The sequence below is a fragment of the Nothobranchius furzeri genome, chromosome 5 (assembly GCF_043380555.1).
Source record: "Nothobranchius furzeri strain GRZ-AD chromosome 5, NfurGRZ-RIMD1, whole genome shotgun sequence".
NCBI classification, from domain to species: domain Eukaryota; kingdom Metazoa; phylum Chordata; class Actinopteri; order Cyprinodontiformes; family Nothobranchiidae; genus Nothobranchius; species Nothobranchius furzeri.
The window spans coordinates 32,717,985-32,736,352 of NC_091745.1; the positions used below are offsets into that span (position 1 = coordinate 32,717,985).

At 41.2% G+C, this 18,368-nt stretch overlaps 1 protein-coding gene across 1 annotated transcript in view; it reads right to left on the reverse strand.

Annotated features, from left to right (window-relative positions):
- Positions 1 to 18,368, reverse strand: part of nbeal2 (neurobeachin-like 2) — a 458,076-nt gene that overhangs the window by 107,585 nt on the left and 332,123 nt on the right. Inside the window, exon 39 of the mRNA XM_070551909.1 lies at positions 17,135 to 17,284. Within this exon, the coding sequence (XP_070408010.1) occupies positions 17,135 to 17,284 (150 nt within the window). The remainder of the gene's footprint in view (positions 1 to 17,134; positions 17,285 to 18,368) is intronic.

The following is an 18,368-nucleotide window of genomic DNA, read 5'->3' on the forward strand; positions in this document are numbered from 1 at the left end:
TATTTACTATGGAATATTACGTCTTATGGCTCATGAAATAACATATAAATTAACTCATTACATTGGTCAAATGACAACTCGTGACCCACTAACAAAGATGGTTTGTGAAGAGGATGAACACTCCTCGTTTTTCTTAAACTGATTCTTATAAAGAGCTACTTAAACCTGACCAAAGACTCGCCTTCCCTAAAACAAAAACTCTTTGATTCACGTGAATGTATTTGGTTTCATAAACAGCAATTTTTGCTGAAAAGTGCCAAGTTTGCAATTATGAGACAAACGTATTTTCAATTCACGTCAATACTAACCAAGTTTAAGACTTTACTAAATCGATTTAAGACTTTTAAGGGTCTTAATTTTCCTTTCATCAAATTCAAGACTTTTAAGTATTTTTTAAGACCCTCAAGATATTCAGCTTTTTCTGCAAGTTTTTGGTCCACTGGATTACAAGAGAGACATAATAAGATACCTTTCGTCAAACTTTTTGACAGGTCTATTGTTCTTTGACCTTTTTGACCTTTCATGCCTATTGTTCATTTTGACCCTTGACCTTGCCCCCCTTTCCTATCATTAATCAAATGGACAGGTGTATTGTACAATGACCCCCTGACCTTGCCCCCCCTTCCCTATCATTAATCAAATGGACATGTGTATTGTTGAACGTCCAGATGGCCTAGACCCCCCACGCCGCATCATCAATGGCGTATTGTTGAACGTCCAGATGTCCATGATCCCCCACGTCATAGCCTAATGTGTGTAATGGTGTGTGAAGTTTCTTTTTGTGTTACCCCAGTGGTTCACACAGCCCCCTCCCTTCTGAGTGTATTCCTATAGTGTTACCCCCTTTGCATAACTCTTTAAAAGCTCAGATCGTGTCCGAATGCTGAAAAGCCGAGCTCTAAGAAAAAATGATGAACCACGAGGAGCTGAATTAAGCACCAAGCCACGAGGAAGAGGAATGTCTTACCTCTCAGATATGTTCATCACCTAAATTCACATTTGTCTTTGACTAAACCATTCAAACATTTGTCACACTTCACAAAAGCAATGGTTCACCATCCTAAACCATTTATTGTTCTGTTGTAAAGCACCCTGCATACTCAAGCCTATAAGAATAAAAGTTGATCCTTACCTCAGCGTGACGCTTTTAGTCGACAACTCACAAAGCAAATGACTTACTTATTGTTCTGCAGGTGGGGTTGTTTGAAAGTGCCAGGAAGTTGGTCAACAAAGATCTGGTTGAGTTTTCTTAAAGCTCATTCTAAACAAGTTGGCACGGCGACTTCTCACAAAGCAATTGACTTCCTTTTTTGCAGGTGGCGGGACAGTTGTAAAACAAAGAATTGGCTGAACCGGCACTCACAAAAGCAAATGACATGCTATTGTTTCAAAGAGCTATTTAGGTGAACAGCATCCTTTGGTTCCTCATCATCATCACTGAAAGCTTAACCCCTCGCCTCCTGCCTTTAGTGTCACATTTTGTGACTTTTTGTTTTCACTGTCACACACACACACACACACACACACACACACACACACACACACACACACACACACACACACACACACACACACACACACACACACACACCCCTTGCTTCCTGCCTTAGAGAAAAGATTTGATCCTTTTTGTAGGACCTATAACAGCTGAATAAAATTTTTTGGGAGAGGGGGATTAGTAAAGTCTCGGAGCAGACGTACCTTCTTTATCAAAACTTTAATGTCTTACCTCTCAGAATAGTTAAACTAAGGCACATGCATGTCGTAAACGGATTTACACACGAGTGAAGGAGCTGCTACATTTTATCCATTATTAAGGAAACATAACCGATTTCAGGAAGAAATGTCCGGTACAAAACCAGTCTGGTATTATTTTTTGGATCGTAAAGGTTTTTTTATTTATGCTCTGGGGAGTTTTGAAGAAGCAATGGATACGATTTAAACACACACACACACACACACACACACACACACACACACACACACACACACACACACACACACACACACGCACACACCTTTCAGAAAATGTCTGACTCTCTCTGGGTTACCAACTCTAATCAGCCATTCAACCATTTGTCTACTTATACAACAAAGCAAATGACTCTGTATTGTTTATAAACATTTTTTTTTTGACCAATCGCAACCGTTTTCTATTCAAGATTTTTTTAAACAGCGGTATAAAATGTAAAACGCATTTTCGGAGTCGTGATTTGAGGTGTAACAAGCTAAGATGACGGGTAAGTTTTTAACTTAAGATGCAAATCTTTTTTTTTCTCTTTCTGGTTTAACATCTTTATTTTCAGACGCTATTGTCATATCGGACGGCGAGTGGGAAGAAATTCTTATTGAGGAATTAACTTGTAAAACACCGGTACCTTTCCCGCTGGATGATTTGTCTAAAATTAACCGTGCGGTCGACAATCTGAGTGAGTGGATTTTATAAATATATACGTAACGTTCTTTTCTTCAGCTGAGAAATATCTCATTTTACAGAAAAGGAGGGGGTTCAACCTTACCCCGGAAGTGATAACTTTTATCCAACCACGCCTCCATCCACCAGCCGAACCGTCTTACATTCAAATCAGCCCAGCCAGACCGTCAGATCACACGCGAACGCGAAAGCTGTTCGTTACAGGACCATCACACCACAGACGATCCTCGAAGCTGGTAAGTGATTACAAAATAGTGATTAATAAGTCAAAGATGTGTCGTTCATATTTATCGTTTTTATTCTCCAGAGCAACGGCCGACAGCCTACGCACCCCCACCACCTCCCCCTTCTCCTGCGCAGACGGATGGTAACGATAAAAAAAAAACTGATTAATAAGTCAAAGATGACTCGTTCACATTTACCGTTGTTTTTATCCTTTCAGAACAACATCCGACAGCCGCTTCAATATCTCCGCCCACACCACCACCTCCTCCTCCTCCCCCCCCCTTCTCCTGCACAGGGTAAGATATATATAAAAAGGTGGTTATTTACTTCAAAGATGATTCGTTCATATTTTTCCTTGTTTTATTTCTTTCAGATCAATCCGACAGCGACTCTGAAACCGCTGACCGTGCTCCTGAGCAGCCAGCCGGTAAGCTGTTTCACAAAACCGCTCCGCAGCGTATATTAAATTTTGAAGTAAAAAAGATGATGTTTTTTATCCTTTCAGATGAAGAGGAAGAGAACGCCCCACCTCCTGCACCCATACAGAGTAAGTTAAATATATATATATATATATATATATATATATATATATATATATATATATATATACATAATTTATTAAAAGCTCGTTCATTTTATTTATTTTTTCATCAGAAAAACGGTTGAAGAAGAAGAAGCGGGGCAGATTTACGCCACTTCAGCGATTGAATCGTATGAAGCTGACATACTTATTTCTGCAAATCAACTCCGGCCTGGTGGATGTTGTGCAGCAAGTTCTGGCTTTGTAAAAGGAGGAGGACGCAGATTTTTTTTCTTCATTTTTAGTAGGTTTTTAATGTCTTTTGTATCATGAGTGAAAATTGGTTTGATGACCTTTCAGATTTGTTCGAAGTAGATGATGAATTAAACGTAGATGATGATGATGAATTGTTAGATAGAATTCTAGCCAGCCAAAATCCCTCAGAGGAGGAGGAGGAGGCCGAAGAAATTCTGTTAACTGACTGGTTTGATTTAAGCGGACTGAGTGAAGTAGATGAATTAGCTTCAGATAGTGAGATTTTAGACGATATTTTAGCATCCCAAGCCGTTTCAAACGAGGTCGATCAAATTCTAGCAAATTCAGATCCGCCTTCATCAGAAGCAATAAACGAAATTTTCAGACAGACAGAACACCAGCAGCGCGTAAACGAGATCGATCAAATTCTAGCAAATTCAGATGAGCCATCTCCACAAGCTGTAGATGAAATTTTGAGACAAATACAACACCGGCAGATCGGAGGGAGCGTAAACGCAGCTTTTAACCAGCGTGAAATTAGAGAGAGAGTGTCTTTTCAAGCAATCAACGACCCAGCCGAGTTTTATATTAATCTGATGGAAATATTAAGCAGGTTTGCTGAAAAGAGGAAGCCAGATCGCACGTCCCAATGATAGGGTACAGTTTGAAATTAATACTTTGCACACGACGCACCACGTTAATTTTAATTATGACGGATCAAATATGTTAAATCAGCTTCAGTATTTACTGGATCTATTAGTCCAATCAAATGAAGCATTAGAGGCCGACAACGAATTTAATTTCAGACTGCAGGTGATAAATAACCCTTCTGGCGGCGGGAAACGAAAAATCGAAACCATTCTGGATCACGAATTAGTCAATAAAAAACGAAACCATCTCATTTGCCCTCCAGAGGCCAATCAGCCGTTGTGTTTTGCGCTAAGCATAGCCGGACTGTTAAATCCCTCAGCGAGAGATACAGAATTATTGAATGTGGCTAAAAATATTCATCAGCAGGCAAGGCTCCAGGAGCAATCAACCGTTTCATTTAGCGACGTGATTCGATTTTAAAATATTGTTCAAAGAAAAATAATTATTTTTTACAGATCCAACAGAATGATTTCTAAATTTGAAACAGATTTTAGCGATCGGTCAAATCCGTTGTTCATTTTGCTACTGAATCAACATTATTACGGCATAAAAAATATTAAAGGTTTCTTAGGAGCCAAATATTTTTGTTCATGGTGTTTTACCCCTTATAATAACATGAACGGACATCATTGTAAATGGTTCTGTCGCGTGTGTAATACCGATTTATGCAAACGAGCAGAAACGTCTCTCATCACATGTTCTGATTGTAATCGAATATGCCAAAATGTAATATGTTTTCAAACTCACAAAACACCTGTTTTCAGGCCTCAAGCAGACAGGGCAGTTTCTCCTTGCGAAATGTTTAAAAAATGCACCATTTGTAAACAAACTTATTACATCGCTATGGGTGGAAATGGCTCACAGCACGTTTGCTCAGCGACCAAATGCATCGTTTGCAAACAGTCGGTGGTCACGGATGATCATCGCTGTTTTATTCAGCTTGAAAAAAAAGATGACGGTTTAACGGAAAAGGTTATTTATTACGACACTGAAACGTTTACGGATCAGAACGGTGTGCAAACACCTTTTTTAATCTGTGCAAAATCCGATTCAGGCGACGTTTGGGAGAAATTTGGTTTAGATTGCATTAAAGATTTTATTATGCAGATGCGTCGTCCTAAATTCAGCAATTATACATTTGTTGCACACAATGCGCGCGGATTTGATGCTTATATAATTTTGAGAGCTATGTGTCAATTAAAAATTGTTCCCAAAAATATACTCATGCAAGGCTGTAAAATCCTGAGTTTTCACGATCCAGATTTCGGGTTGAGATTCATAGATTCCTTATGTTTTCTCATGATGAAATTAGCCAACCTTCCAGCTGCTTTGGGCTTTACAGATAAAACTAAAGGTTATTTTCCTCACAGATTTTCATCGCTTGAACATCTGAATTATAAAGGACCTTATCCAGATGTCAGCCATTATGGGTTTGAACAAATGTCTCCAGAGCATAAAAAAATATTTTTAGAATGGTACACCGATGTGACTAAACAGCAGCTGTTTGATTTCAGGAAGGAGGCCATGTTTTATTGTAGAAACGATGTGGAAATTCTGCGTAAAGCATGCGGTATTTTCAGAGAGGAGTTTTTTAATGAAACAGGTATCGACCCGCTGAAATCTGTCACGATCGCTTCAGCTTGCATGCGCGTGTTTAGATCAAAATTCCTAAAACCAGACACATTGGCCATCCCTTGTCCGCTCGGCTATCGACCGCAACAAAAACCATTTTCAAGTTCAAGCATCGTGTGGCTGGAATGGGTTTCACGCAGTCAAAATGTAGACATTCAACACGCTTTGGGGGAGTATAAAGTGGGAGATTTTTATCTCGACGGATATGCTGTGATTTCAGGCGTTGAACAAGGGTTTGAGTTTATGGGTTGTTTTTTCCACGGCTGTCCAAAATGTTTCATACAGTCATCCATATGTCCTCTGAGAAAAATCACTTTTGGAGAAATTTATGACAAAACCGTCGAAAAGCTTCAGTCGTTGGAAACTGTGCATCGATTAAAAATGAATGTCATTTGGGAACATGATTGGCAGGAGATGGTAAAAACTGATCCGGACGTGAAACAGTTTGTCTCAAGATTTGACCCCCCGCCAGCTCCTCTTTTACCTCGTGAAGCCCTGTATGGAGGCAGAACTTGTCCGGTTCGGCTGAGGCATTCGGCTCAGAGCGGTGAAAAAATCCACTATGTGGATTTTACGAGTCTGTACCCTTATGTAAATGCCACACAGACTTATCCCATTGGCCATCCCGAAATTCATGTTAAAAATTTCAGAGATCCAAGTCACTATTTTGGCTTGATTAAAGCTGTCGTTTTGCCACCCAGAAAACTGTTTTTCCCTGTTCTGCCTTTTAAAACATCCAAAGGTAAACTAGTTTTTACACTATGTCGTACATGTGCTGAAATGAATAATCAATCTGATTCTTGTTCACACAGCGCGTCTCAATGTGCTTTGACGGGCGTTTGGGTGAGTGTAGAGTTCAATTATGCGTTGGATTCAGGTTACCGTCTGGTGAAAATGATTGAAGTCTGGGATTTTGAGAAAAGCAGCAAAGAAGTGTTTACAGGTTACATTAACACGTTTCTCAAACAAAAACAACACGCCTCAGGTTTTCCTGAAGGATTGATTGACGATGAGTCTAAAAGAAAATACATTCAGGACTACGAGCTTCATCAGGGGATACAATTAGATGAGTCTAAGATTCAACACAATCCTGCTAAGCGTGCCATTTCAAAATTATGTCTCAATTCACTCTGGGGAAAGTTTGGCCAAAGAGATGATCTTGTGCAAACCACATTTGTTCAAAAACCTGATGAATTTTTTGACATTCTGTTTTCAGGAAAATACGAAGTTAAATTCTTCAGCTTTGTCACTTCAGGAGCCGTTCTGGTGCAGCACAGTTTGACAGAAAAATGCCTAACGACTCCTGGCAGAAGCAACAACATATTTATAGCCGCTTTCACCACAACTTATGCCAGATTGAAATTAATAAATGTGTTGAACAAACTGGGAAATCGCGTCATTTATTACGATACAGATTCTATAATTTATTCTGTCAAAGAGAATGAGTGTGTTTTACCAACAGGACCGCTGCTGGGGGATTTAACCGATGAATTGGGAGGTGACACCATCGTGGATTTTGTTTCAGCTGGTCCTAAAACGTATGCTTACAAAACCCGGGACCGCCAGCAGGTGGTGATAAAGGCTAAGGGTATCACACAGTCATTCATTTCATCTGATCACATCAATTTTGACAGCTTGGCGCAGCTGGTGGAGGGGTACATCGCTGGAGAAAGGGGGAGATTTTTGCAAACTCGGCAGGAGATCGTCAAGAGGGATAAAAAGGCCTCACTCTCTAGAATGTTTCATTTGTGAAAAGGTTTCGTGTGATTTTTGATAAAAGGAGGTTGTTTGCTGACGGGACGACAGAACCATTTGGGTATTAAAAATGGAAACTGATTTTGACGCTAGACTGAAAGCTCCATTCAGTGTACAAATTGCTGGTCCGTCAGGCTGTGGAAAAACCTTTTTTGTAAAAAGTATTTTGGAAAATTGTATGCAATGTTTAACTGAAATGCCAAAAAACATCGTGTGGTTTTTTACATCTTATCAACCTATGTACGATGATCTTTGTAATAAAAGTATTAGATTCATTCAAGGTCTCCCGCCTTCATTCGACGATGATGATTTATTTCCATCGGGTCAAAACCACTTGGTGATCTTGGATGACATGATGTCTCAAACGTCCACCCATCCTGGAGTGTTAAAATTATTTACGCAGCTGAGACATCACAGAAATATGAGCGTCATTTTAATCACTCAAAAAGTTTTTCATCAAGGAAAACATAGTCGTTCCATCAGCTTAAACACAAATTATTTGATTTTGTTTAAAAACCCTCGAGATAAATTGCAAATCAATGTTTTAGCAAATCAAATATATCCTACCCAAAAAAGATATTTTATGGAGAGTTTTCAAGATGCTACGTCGGAACCGTACCGTTATTTAATTGTGGATTTAAAAGCGGAAACGCCAGAATCTTTTCGTCTTCGTACGGGTTTACTTCCGGATCAGCTCACTGCGGTGTATTTGCCTAAAACAGAGCCATGTCAGCCCGGATAAAACGCAATGCCAAGATTCTACGTGCTTTGTCACGTATGAAGCCTCGCCAACGTCAGGAGTTTTTAAAAGGGTGCTCCGAGGACGTTCTCAAGGCTTTGTGCGAGATAGCTTTAAACGTGATCAAAGGAAATATTCGTCTGTCTCCGCGTCAATTTCAAAAGTTGTCTAGAAGCAAAGCATTGCTCAGACAGTTGACTCATAACAAAACTAGCCTTTTAAAAAAAAAGAAGCTTTTAGTCGGCCAGAAAGGCGGATTTCTACCCATACTACTAGCTGCCGCAGCGCCTCTGATAGGGGAACTGATAGGTGGGTTAATAAGGAAATAAACGATGGCTTCTCAAAAAATGTTTATGGTGACCCCCCAACAATTACGTCAGCTTGTTAAACCTACGATACGGGACGTGGCTGAAGAGAATCTTGACTCTGAAATGAAATTAATTATGCAGGAGACGGGATTAACGCCGTATGAGAAAATTAAAAAATTCAATGCGCTGCTACAGCGTTATTTAAAGCTGTTGAGAAGCGGTTTACACGAAAGTGCACCTCCCACTGAACCGCCCGCTGTGACGGCTGAGCCTACGTCAGCTTTAGAAACAGCAGCTGACACACTCATTAATGAAACGCTACAGAATCTTCCTGTACGCGGAAGAAAAAACGCCGAGTACTTGCTGAAAATGACACGATTAAACTGGACTCCGACGGGGGAATTTAAATATAAAGGCGATGTGCAGAAAGGATCACACATCCTTGACTTGATTAAAAGCATCAGCAACCCGTTAAAAAAACATCCACAATCAGAACCGACGGGTTGGACTCATTTCCTAAAAACTCTGGTAGACAAAAATGTACCCTTATCTATCGTGTCCAGTCCGCTAGCGAAACGTCAGATTACGCAACTCAGGAACGAAGGGGGTGTGCTTCCGGATTCTGAAGACGGTGTTTTGAAGAAGAAGAAGAAAAAACCAAGGAGAGATATCATTTTATCACCAAGATGGGCCGACCCCCCCACTTTGAAGAAATGGATCAGCTTTTCACCTTAACTCTCTTGTTTGTTCAATAAAACTTTATTCAAAACAAATTTCACAGTCCGTGACATTCTTTAAACATTTCAAAAGTACAATTCACCTGTGTGAAGTATACATCATGGCGTTTGATACAATTTGAAATTTTTTTAACAAAATGATAAACCATAGCATCATTCTTATCTACATTTTTATGATATTTAGACAGAATTTGTTTCAGAGAAAGTCCACAAGCCTTATGACACAGGATAAAAACAATGCTGGCCACAACGGTCGGATGCAAAACTCTGTAGCTGATGATCTTGATATTGTATTCGTGAACAACGTTCTGTTAGAAAATTCAGGATGTTTTCAGGGTAATATTTAAATTCAGGCGATAGACCGTAAGAGTCAAAAAATGTCCTGAGGCCATTTTGTTCCACAGCTAGCGCCAACCAGTGTTCACCGGGTAAATGGACAGGATGAGTGTTTACCACAAAGTAGGCCGGTAGTTGAATGTTTTTTGGGACGGTAGACAGCTGATCAGATGCGTACACGCCACCAAAATATTCTCCCAGCAGGTTCGATAATATACCGTCCAATTCGTGATTATCCATTAATAATAATCCACCAATACCTCTCTCTTTGAGTTTATCTCCAGAATGGAGTCGTAACACGCATACACAATGAGTGTAGCCGTGGCTCTCAGAGATTCTCCAAAGCGCATCTCCATCCTCAGGTTGCCGGTGGAAACGGTTGAAAGCGCCTCCGAGTCATCCGCTGTGTTCAGATTAAAGGCAAAGAGTGTATACCCCTGTTGATATTTCAACCTATTAATTGATAGAGGCAAATCTTTCAACTGCCTGGAGGTAGCTGTAAACAGATTATAAAATTCTCTGACCGATGTTCCCTGGTAAAAAGTAGGTTGAAAGGCTTTCGAAGGAATCTGTTTTCCGTCTCTGGACAACGCCAGATATTCCACATTCATGTGGCGAAAATTAAAAGGAGAAAGGTCTCTACGTCCTCTGTAAGCCTCGTGGTCAACCAATCCCAAGACGATATATTTAGGAATGGCGCAGAGAAAGAGGTTCTCCAGATTACATATCCTCGAATTTTGTGGAATGGAATAAGTTTTGACGGTCACGCGTGAGAGCGGATACATGGCATTTGCTTTTAGTAAAGCAGACTCGTGACCCAAACGTACGGCGGGTGAAATATTAACTTTCTTCACAAAAAGCGATGCACCCAGCAGTTTCAGCTTGTAGGTGGAATCACGCGCCCCCATCAGGCAAAAAGCATCACACGCTCGTGTCAGTTTAATTCTGAGATCGACAGAATTTAAAAGAAGTCTTTCACAGAAAAATATATCAGAATGCAGGGGTCCTATCAGATCCACTTCTCTGGAGTTTTCTGTAAAAGTCGCTCGTTGATTAAGGCCTAAATTGCGTCCATTAATTACAACGGTGGAATCATGCGCACCTGCTGTGTCTTTGAAGAACAATCCCGCGCTGAATTGAGAATTCAAACTCGCTTCAGAAAAGTTCAGCAGGGTTTCGATGATCGCCCTGTAAGGGTGCGTGGCGCTGGACTGTGAAATCAGACGATCGCCGAGAACCACGTCACATTGTGAGAAAATCTTGTTTATCGGATAATTAATCAGACCGGTGGCAGCACCATCATCTAGCGGGCTGCCGTCATCGTTTGTAATTTTCACCCGCAAAAATAGAAGAGTGTCGTTTAAATCCAAATATTTTTCTCCATCTCCGGGGACAAAAAATTCTACAGGCCCGCCGTCCGTCATGGCAGCTATGGGTAAAATTTCGCTGTAGATCTTATCTTCGATAGACAACTGCGTCATGGGTACGGTGAAGAGATCCAGTTCACTCAGCGTACATTCTGACGATTTGTTGTGGAGCAGTGACATGATTAAAAAATATCAGAGCCCGTCTGACAAGACTTCTTCCTCTTTTGCTTGCGTTTTGTAACTGGAGCTTTGATGCGCCGGTCGCTTCGTGATGTAGATGTCTTTAAACGCCTGCCGGGGGGTCTTTTGCGAACACGCCTCGACAGAACCATGAGGCCTGACCCCTCTTGGGCATTAGGGTCATTGATTTTACCGACGGCTCTCGTCAACACATCTGACACGATTCCTGTAGCGGCCTTTTTGAGATGCGGTTTAGCCAGAGCAAATCCTTTTTTAACAAAAGGTGATATGAATCGAAACAGTCTTGAAAATATCGATCCAAAGCCACGTCCGTACATATAAGGAACACCGCTAAAACCTGGTAAACCATGACCGGCCTGAGTGACGTAATAATTGATAAAACGGTTGGGATCGTTTCTCTGCAGGTGATAAATCATGTTTGCAAGACGTACGAGCGTAACTGACTCTCTCACCCTGTTTCGCAAGCGTTATATTATTGTATTTCTCTGATGTGCGGGCCTGAAATGAAGCCTCACCGTTGTTTTTCCGTATAAGAAGTGAATCGGCTCATTCTGATCAGATTTTATTTCGATATGAATGCCTTCTATATGATTCGTAGAAACGCTAATGTAATCCACAGGGTTAAACACATGAGTGACCGTGTGACCGAAGGTCCCTTCAACTTTCACCATACGTAATAAAGGCGCAAAGACGTCGCCGACCAACTGCTCGGTCACGACATCCGTGTAGCAGTAAAATTGATATAGACCGCCTGTTAAATCGGGTGGGTGAGGCGCCGATTTGATCGGTTCATGGAGGCCGGAAGTACCTTCAGGCGTCAACCACTCACCCGCGTTGAAACCTAACAGATAGGCCAGAGGCGCTAAAAATCTAAATTCTATTTCATCGCCGATCTGATATTTGAGAATGGGGTCGGGGAATCTGTGAATGAGATAGAAATCAGGATCAATCTTTCTCATAGCAGTCTCACATTCCATTCTAAGTGTTTGGATAGCTTTATAATATCCGGGAGTAATCGGAGCTCTGTTGATTTTCTTAGGTTCTTTCACTCGTCGCCATTCAACAAACGTACGATCGTTCGGTAAATTAAACCACGAGTCCACGTAAGTGATTTCAGACAGTCCCACTTGCCACCTGCCATTGAGATTGATGTGACGGGCTAGATCGGTTCTGTAACTGGCAATCGTGTTATTTTTAAACACTTCGTTACTGGCATTAGAGGGTAATGTGATATAAAAACCCTCCTCTTGTCTCAGATCCATTTTTTTATTGTATCTGTTTTTAAACGTCGTACAGGTCTGAGGCTTTAATCCAACTGGAAAATTTTTGAGGCCAGCCAAGCCATTTAACAAAAACTTGCTTCTGGCCTCTGTAAGTTCTGCGCTTTAAAATTTTTTCAACGTGGAAGGATCGTTCGGTCGATAAGTTTACTTTCTGCAATTCGGGTTAATAAAATGACCCTTCAATTTTTTCCCCATCAAAATCTTTGAGTTTATAAACCGGCGGCGCTCGATGAAGACACTCGTCCACGGTGAACAGCTCGTGTGTGAAACTCTGTTCATATTTTTTATCAAAAACACCTCTGAGTTTGGAAATTCTCACAACGTCACCCCTGTTAAACTTCATTTTCTTTGCAGGCTTCGGTGCGGTGGTCCCGTAAAGGTTGCGAAACACTTGCCATTGATTTTCTGTGTTAACTTCAAAGGGGGCCATTTTGATAGAAGTGTGGTAGCTATGATTATAACCTTTCACCAAATCTTGAATCACATCTATGTAGCGATGGGTGTTTTTGGCTGTGAAATATCTCCAAATTCTACCTTTTAGAGTCCTGTTAAATCTCTCCACAACACTGGCCTTTACGCTGCTGGCTGTGGCAAAATGCACAATTTCGTGTTTCTTCATGAGGGCTTCAAATTTCTTATTAAAAAATTCTTTACCAGAATCCGTTTGCAATTTTTTAGGGACACCGCTGTCTTTCAAAACTGAGGCAAAAGCTTCTGTAACATCTTTCCCCGATTTGTTTTTCAGGGCTCGTACATAGGCTTTCTTTGAAAATACATCTATGACGGTTAATAGGTAATTAAAGCCATCGTTTGATTTTGACAAGGCCTGCATGTCGCATAAGTCAGCTTGAAACTGTTTTAGCGGCCCTGAGACAAAAACCTTATTTCTCGGAAAATGAACTCTTGCAGGTTTGTGAAGTGTATAGGCGTCTTGTTCTGAGAGAAAATCGCGAGCCTTATCCGATGAAACTTTCTCCCCAATATCTTGTTGTAAACCGGTTCTAAACCTTTCCACACCACCGTAACTACCCTGATGTTCTGGTGTAAAATAAACCTTTTTCATTACCTCCTCCATCTCTGATGAATGGTTGGCAAAAATGATGCATATTTGTTTTCATTAGTTCTTTTTATTTCATAAATTGTACACACAGCTGAATAAAAATCACACAATCTAATCAGAACTAAAATCTATTGACGCTACCATCAGAAATAAAATCTAATCATACTGTAAAAACAACAGCCATCAAATATAATGAATAAAATCACACAATCTAATCAGAACTAAAATCTATTGACGCTAACGTCAGAAATAAAATCTAATCATACTGTAAAAAACAACAGCCATCAAATATAATGAATAAAATCACACAGTCTAATCATACTGTCGTCAAATATAATCTAAACACTAGTCAGAAATCTAATCATACTGTAAAAAACAACCGTCAAATATAATCTAAACACTAGTCAGAACTAAAAACAGTCGTCAAATATAATGAATAAAATCACAGTCTAATCATACTGTCGTCAAATATAATCTAAACACTAGTCAGAACTAAAATCTAATCATACTGTCGTCAAATATAATAATAAATTTGTAGAAGAGACCCTCCGCAGCTCGATCACTCCATCACCACCCCGGACAGCGCGTCCAGGTCAGCTTTGGACAGGCAATCGTACACCGGAAAAATGTCTTTGTGAATGGGCATCACAGCCCTGAATCCGTGCAGCTGCGTCACAGCCATGGTGAACAGAATCTCAGTGTCCAGAGGCTGGAAGCCGTGCAGACTGAGAAAACTTTGAAGAGCCGGAATCAGTTTAGGTGTTAAAACCCTGCGAATAATGTCCGTAAAGTGAAAATCGTAAAATAATTCATTTTCAGCTACGTAAAGACATTCGTGTTGCCGTTGACTGGGGTGATCGATCTTGCATCCGTGGCAGATGGTTGGTAAGTGAGCTTTGATCGCCATGTTAACCAAGTGAAGAAGACCCATTTTCACACGGTCTACTTTGTCTTCTGAAAACACCCAGTCAGGCAGACGGTGAGGCTCCTCATCGGTGCTCTGGATGTCGAGGGGTTGCACCTCCTCCTCCTCCTCCTCATGACCTGGCGGCGGCTCAGGGTTTGATGTCACCAAAGGTGGATCAGCCCCGTCGACCCAGGGCCTGAATGGTACGTTCTCCGGAACCTCCATGATGGTGGGGAGTAGTGGTAGGTTATCCTCTGGAAAACACGGTGGCGCCGATGCGGGCCTCGGACTGCCGTTGTATCTCGGCGGTGGTGGTGATGGTAGCGATCTGGACCTCGGACTGGTGTTGTATCTCGGTGGTGATGAATCCGTTAGTACCCAGCTCGGTGGTGGGCTCCATAGGTCTTTAAGGGTCGTCTGATTGTAGAACCCCGTCATGCTGATGCCTGAGATCGTCTGGATGAAATGGTTTCTAACTGTAAGCTCTTTATAACTAGTGCTGGGTGGGGGGGGGGGGGGGGGGGGGGGGGGCGTGGTATGATGCGACCTCCTCCTCCTCCTCCTAAGGCAGGTCTTAGAACTCCAGCTTTTTTCGCACTGTCAGAATGTCGTTCCAACAGCGGCTGGTACGAAAAAGTGAAGTAATACGATCCTCCACTTAATTTATTTTTTCACACCAGGCTTCGAAAGGTACAACCTGTAGAAGGCGGTAAATTCCGCATACAGAATGCACATTTTCCAGCACAAAAAAGAGCTCAAATCCTCTCACACGGACCGAGGCCTTGAACATCCACTCTCCATCCGCATCCTCTTCCCCCTCCCATGAAGCGCTGAATGCTGTCACAGCGTTCTGGATTTCATCCAACGTTGGAAGAGCTTGCGGCCCGCTGCAATTGACAGGCGGACGAGGTCTCTCATCATCATCTCTGTACACCTTGCGTGGAACAGCCAGCCTGAGCACAGCCCAGTCGTTGTAGGAGAGAACCGCTGGTGAGTTTGATAAATAGGATTTAAGAGGTTCGCCCTCAGCCACATTTTGGATTAGACACAGTTCCTTAGTGTCATAGCTGAACCGGTACCCAAAACTACCAGTATAGCCGTAAGGTTCCAACTGCCATATTTGCTCCAAGATCTCTTTACCGCCGAACGGAGGAACCTGCACTCTGCAGATGTAGAATGTAGATTTGCGGGGAGCACCAATTCCAGCTGGCATCTGATGTATAGCGATGGATTTTTCACAAAGCATGGTTTTTGACAGCGGCGTATCCACGCTCTCTTCTTTCACTTTTTGAGTTGAAGTTGAAGCGTCGGATGTGGTAGACACCTCTTCCTCGTGGCTTGGTGCTTCATGCATCTCCTCGTGGTTCATCATTTTTTCTTAGAGCTCGGCTTTCCAGCATTCGGACACGATCTGAGCTTTTAAAGAGTTATCCACTATAGGATTACACTCAGAAGGGAGGGGGCTGTGGGAACCACTGGGGTAACACAATAAGAAACTTCACGCGCCATTACACACATTAGCCTATGACGTGGGGGATCATGGACATCTGGACGTTCAACAATACACCATTGATGATGCGGCGTGGGGGGTCTAAGCCATCTGGACGCTCAACAATACACATGTCCATTTGATTAATGATAGGGAAGGGGGGGCATGGTCAGGGGGTCATTGAACAATACACCTGTCCATTTGATTGATGATAGGAAAGGGGGGGAAGGTCAAGGGTCAAAATGAACAATAGGACTGAAAGTTCAAAAAGGTCAAAGAACAATAGACCTGTCAAAATGTTTGACGAAAGGTATCTTATTATGTCTCTATTACATGAGAAATGCTTCAAGTCCTTCACTTTTTCACATAATCCTTTCACCTCTTTGAACTTTAAAAGTGTGACTGACTAAAAATCCATCTCTAATTATTATTCCTGATTATAATTGGTCACAGAGATTTCATACAGGCTGAACATGTAAAGGGTCTCCTACTGTTATGTGGAAGTTCAGATCCTGGTAATGGTGCAGTATATTATTTTCTACCAAGAACAATTTACAAGACATGTATTGTTTGAATGCTGCGTGCAGATTTATCCAACCAGCTATATCTCCATTTTGCAACATCAGAATCACAGCTGGTTGCTATTTATTGCAACTCTTTTGATAGTACTATGGTTTAAATGATTATTGTTGCTCCACCTTAACACATTCCTCTGAGTTAAAACGGTAATTAAACAGATACTTTTCTTGATGCTCTTCAGAACAGTTTGCTTTTCAAGCTTTGATGGCTACATCAAATTTTAAAATTATTTAAGCTTCTAATTTCACAGTTCAGCTAATAAAAAAAATAACTGTTAAACTATTCCTACTAAAATACCAAGTGTTTAAACATTTCAGCTTTCCAGTTTTTTAAACTACGTTGAGAGATTTCAGGTTCCAGCCATTTGTTTTCTTCTCCATTCTTCACTTACCTTTTTGGCCTTAATTACACTTGTTAGTGATTTTTGCTCCTAAATCATCAAATACATTCAGCTCATTTTGACATTTTAGCTTAGTGTAAGCTTCAGTTAAGCTGTTTCATCAAAAAATTTCAGCACCCAGCATTCAAACAGCACTTCTGCAAGAAATGCAATTAATTTGATTAATGTTAAATTTCCTGTTCTCTAACAAGGACCCTTGAAAGCACACCGCTGCAAAGTTCAGATCATCAGAATACCAGAGGGTTATTTAACTCACTTGGAACTTAGACTTGCTGTCAGATTTGTCCTTGTCACACCTGTATGCCATACTCATCAGGTCATCAAAGCACGAGTTCCAGAAATTGGACATGATGTCGTGACTCCTCCCAAAAGTGTCCAGCTCGTATTGCTCCATTGTGGGCTGAACCTGGAAAAATACATTTAAATTAAATCAAATACATAAATGAAATATTAACTAATTTATTACACGTTTGAGGTAAAAACACCAAAATGATATATTTTCCTGTTTCGCATTACAGCTTTAGTAAACCAAATACATAAACAGCTACATTAGAAACACGCACAGTCCCTTTAACATTGGGGAGAGGGTTTATGTTCGGTCAGTGTCTGAAAAACAGCCTCGAGTAACTTTTCTGCCAATTGCCTCCATCCCTCTCAATCTACCAGAGAGCTGCCATTCGGCATCGTTGTTTTCACCTAGCATTCTTAATCACTTGTGTTCTGTAAATCACTTCAGGAGATGCTGGTGCTCCCCTCACCTCCCCCTCTTGCCTGTGTTTTTCAAGCAGTCAGGTAAAGAGGCAGCAAGAGAAAAACCAGGGACAAGAATACTCAACAAGAGTGTCTTTAGTCAGAGGCTACATGCAGGATATAATGATGCATACAGGCATCTGTGAAATGTGATTTTTTTAAAATTACTATGTTTGTAGCCTTTATAGCTGATGTTGCATTCACAACTTCACAAAGTCAGTCATAACTTATTTTGGGTGGGCAAGTTCCGTTGACCAGATTCAACAGAAGCCCTTTTTACGAAAGAGCCACAAAATGCTCAGGCAATCCAAGAGAACATTATAGTTTTATTAGAACAATAAACCTTCAAATGCACAAGCCTTTTGAGAATGTTTTCTATTGCAACTCAAACAGTTTTGGGGGAATAATGCAGGTTAACTGCAATGCAGGCTTCGATTGTCCAGGTTCCAAAGAAGGTTCACAACAGCTGTGATGAAGCTGCTTTTCAGCTGTTGAAAACAAGCCAGACTCTTGAAAAGGCTTCAGGTGATCAGCTGCATCTGAACAGGATTTATTTTTCAGGTTACCTGGCTGCACTTGCATGTAAAACGAAACAGTGAAAAGTGAAACTTCTTCAATCCTTTGAGTTTTGACGTGATCTGTTCTCTGTCTTGGCTGAAGCCACGCTGCTTGAGTTTTTAGACAAACCCTCAGAGAGGTGGCTGTCCGTCACAGTTCCTGAGAACGGTCTGGCTACTTCT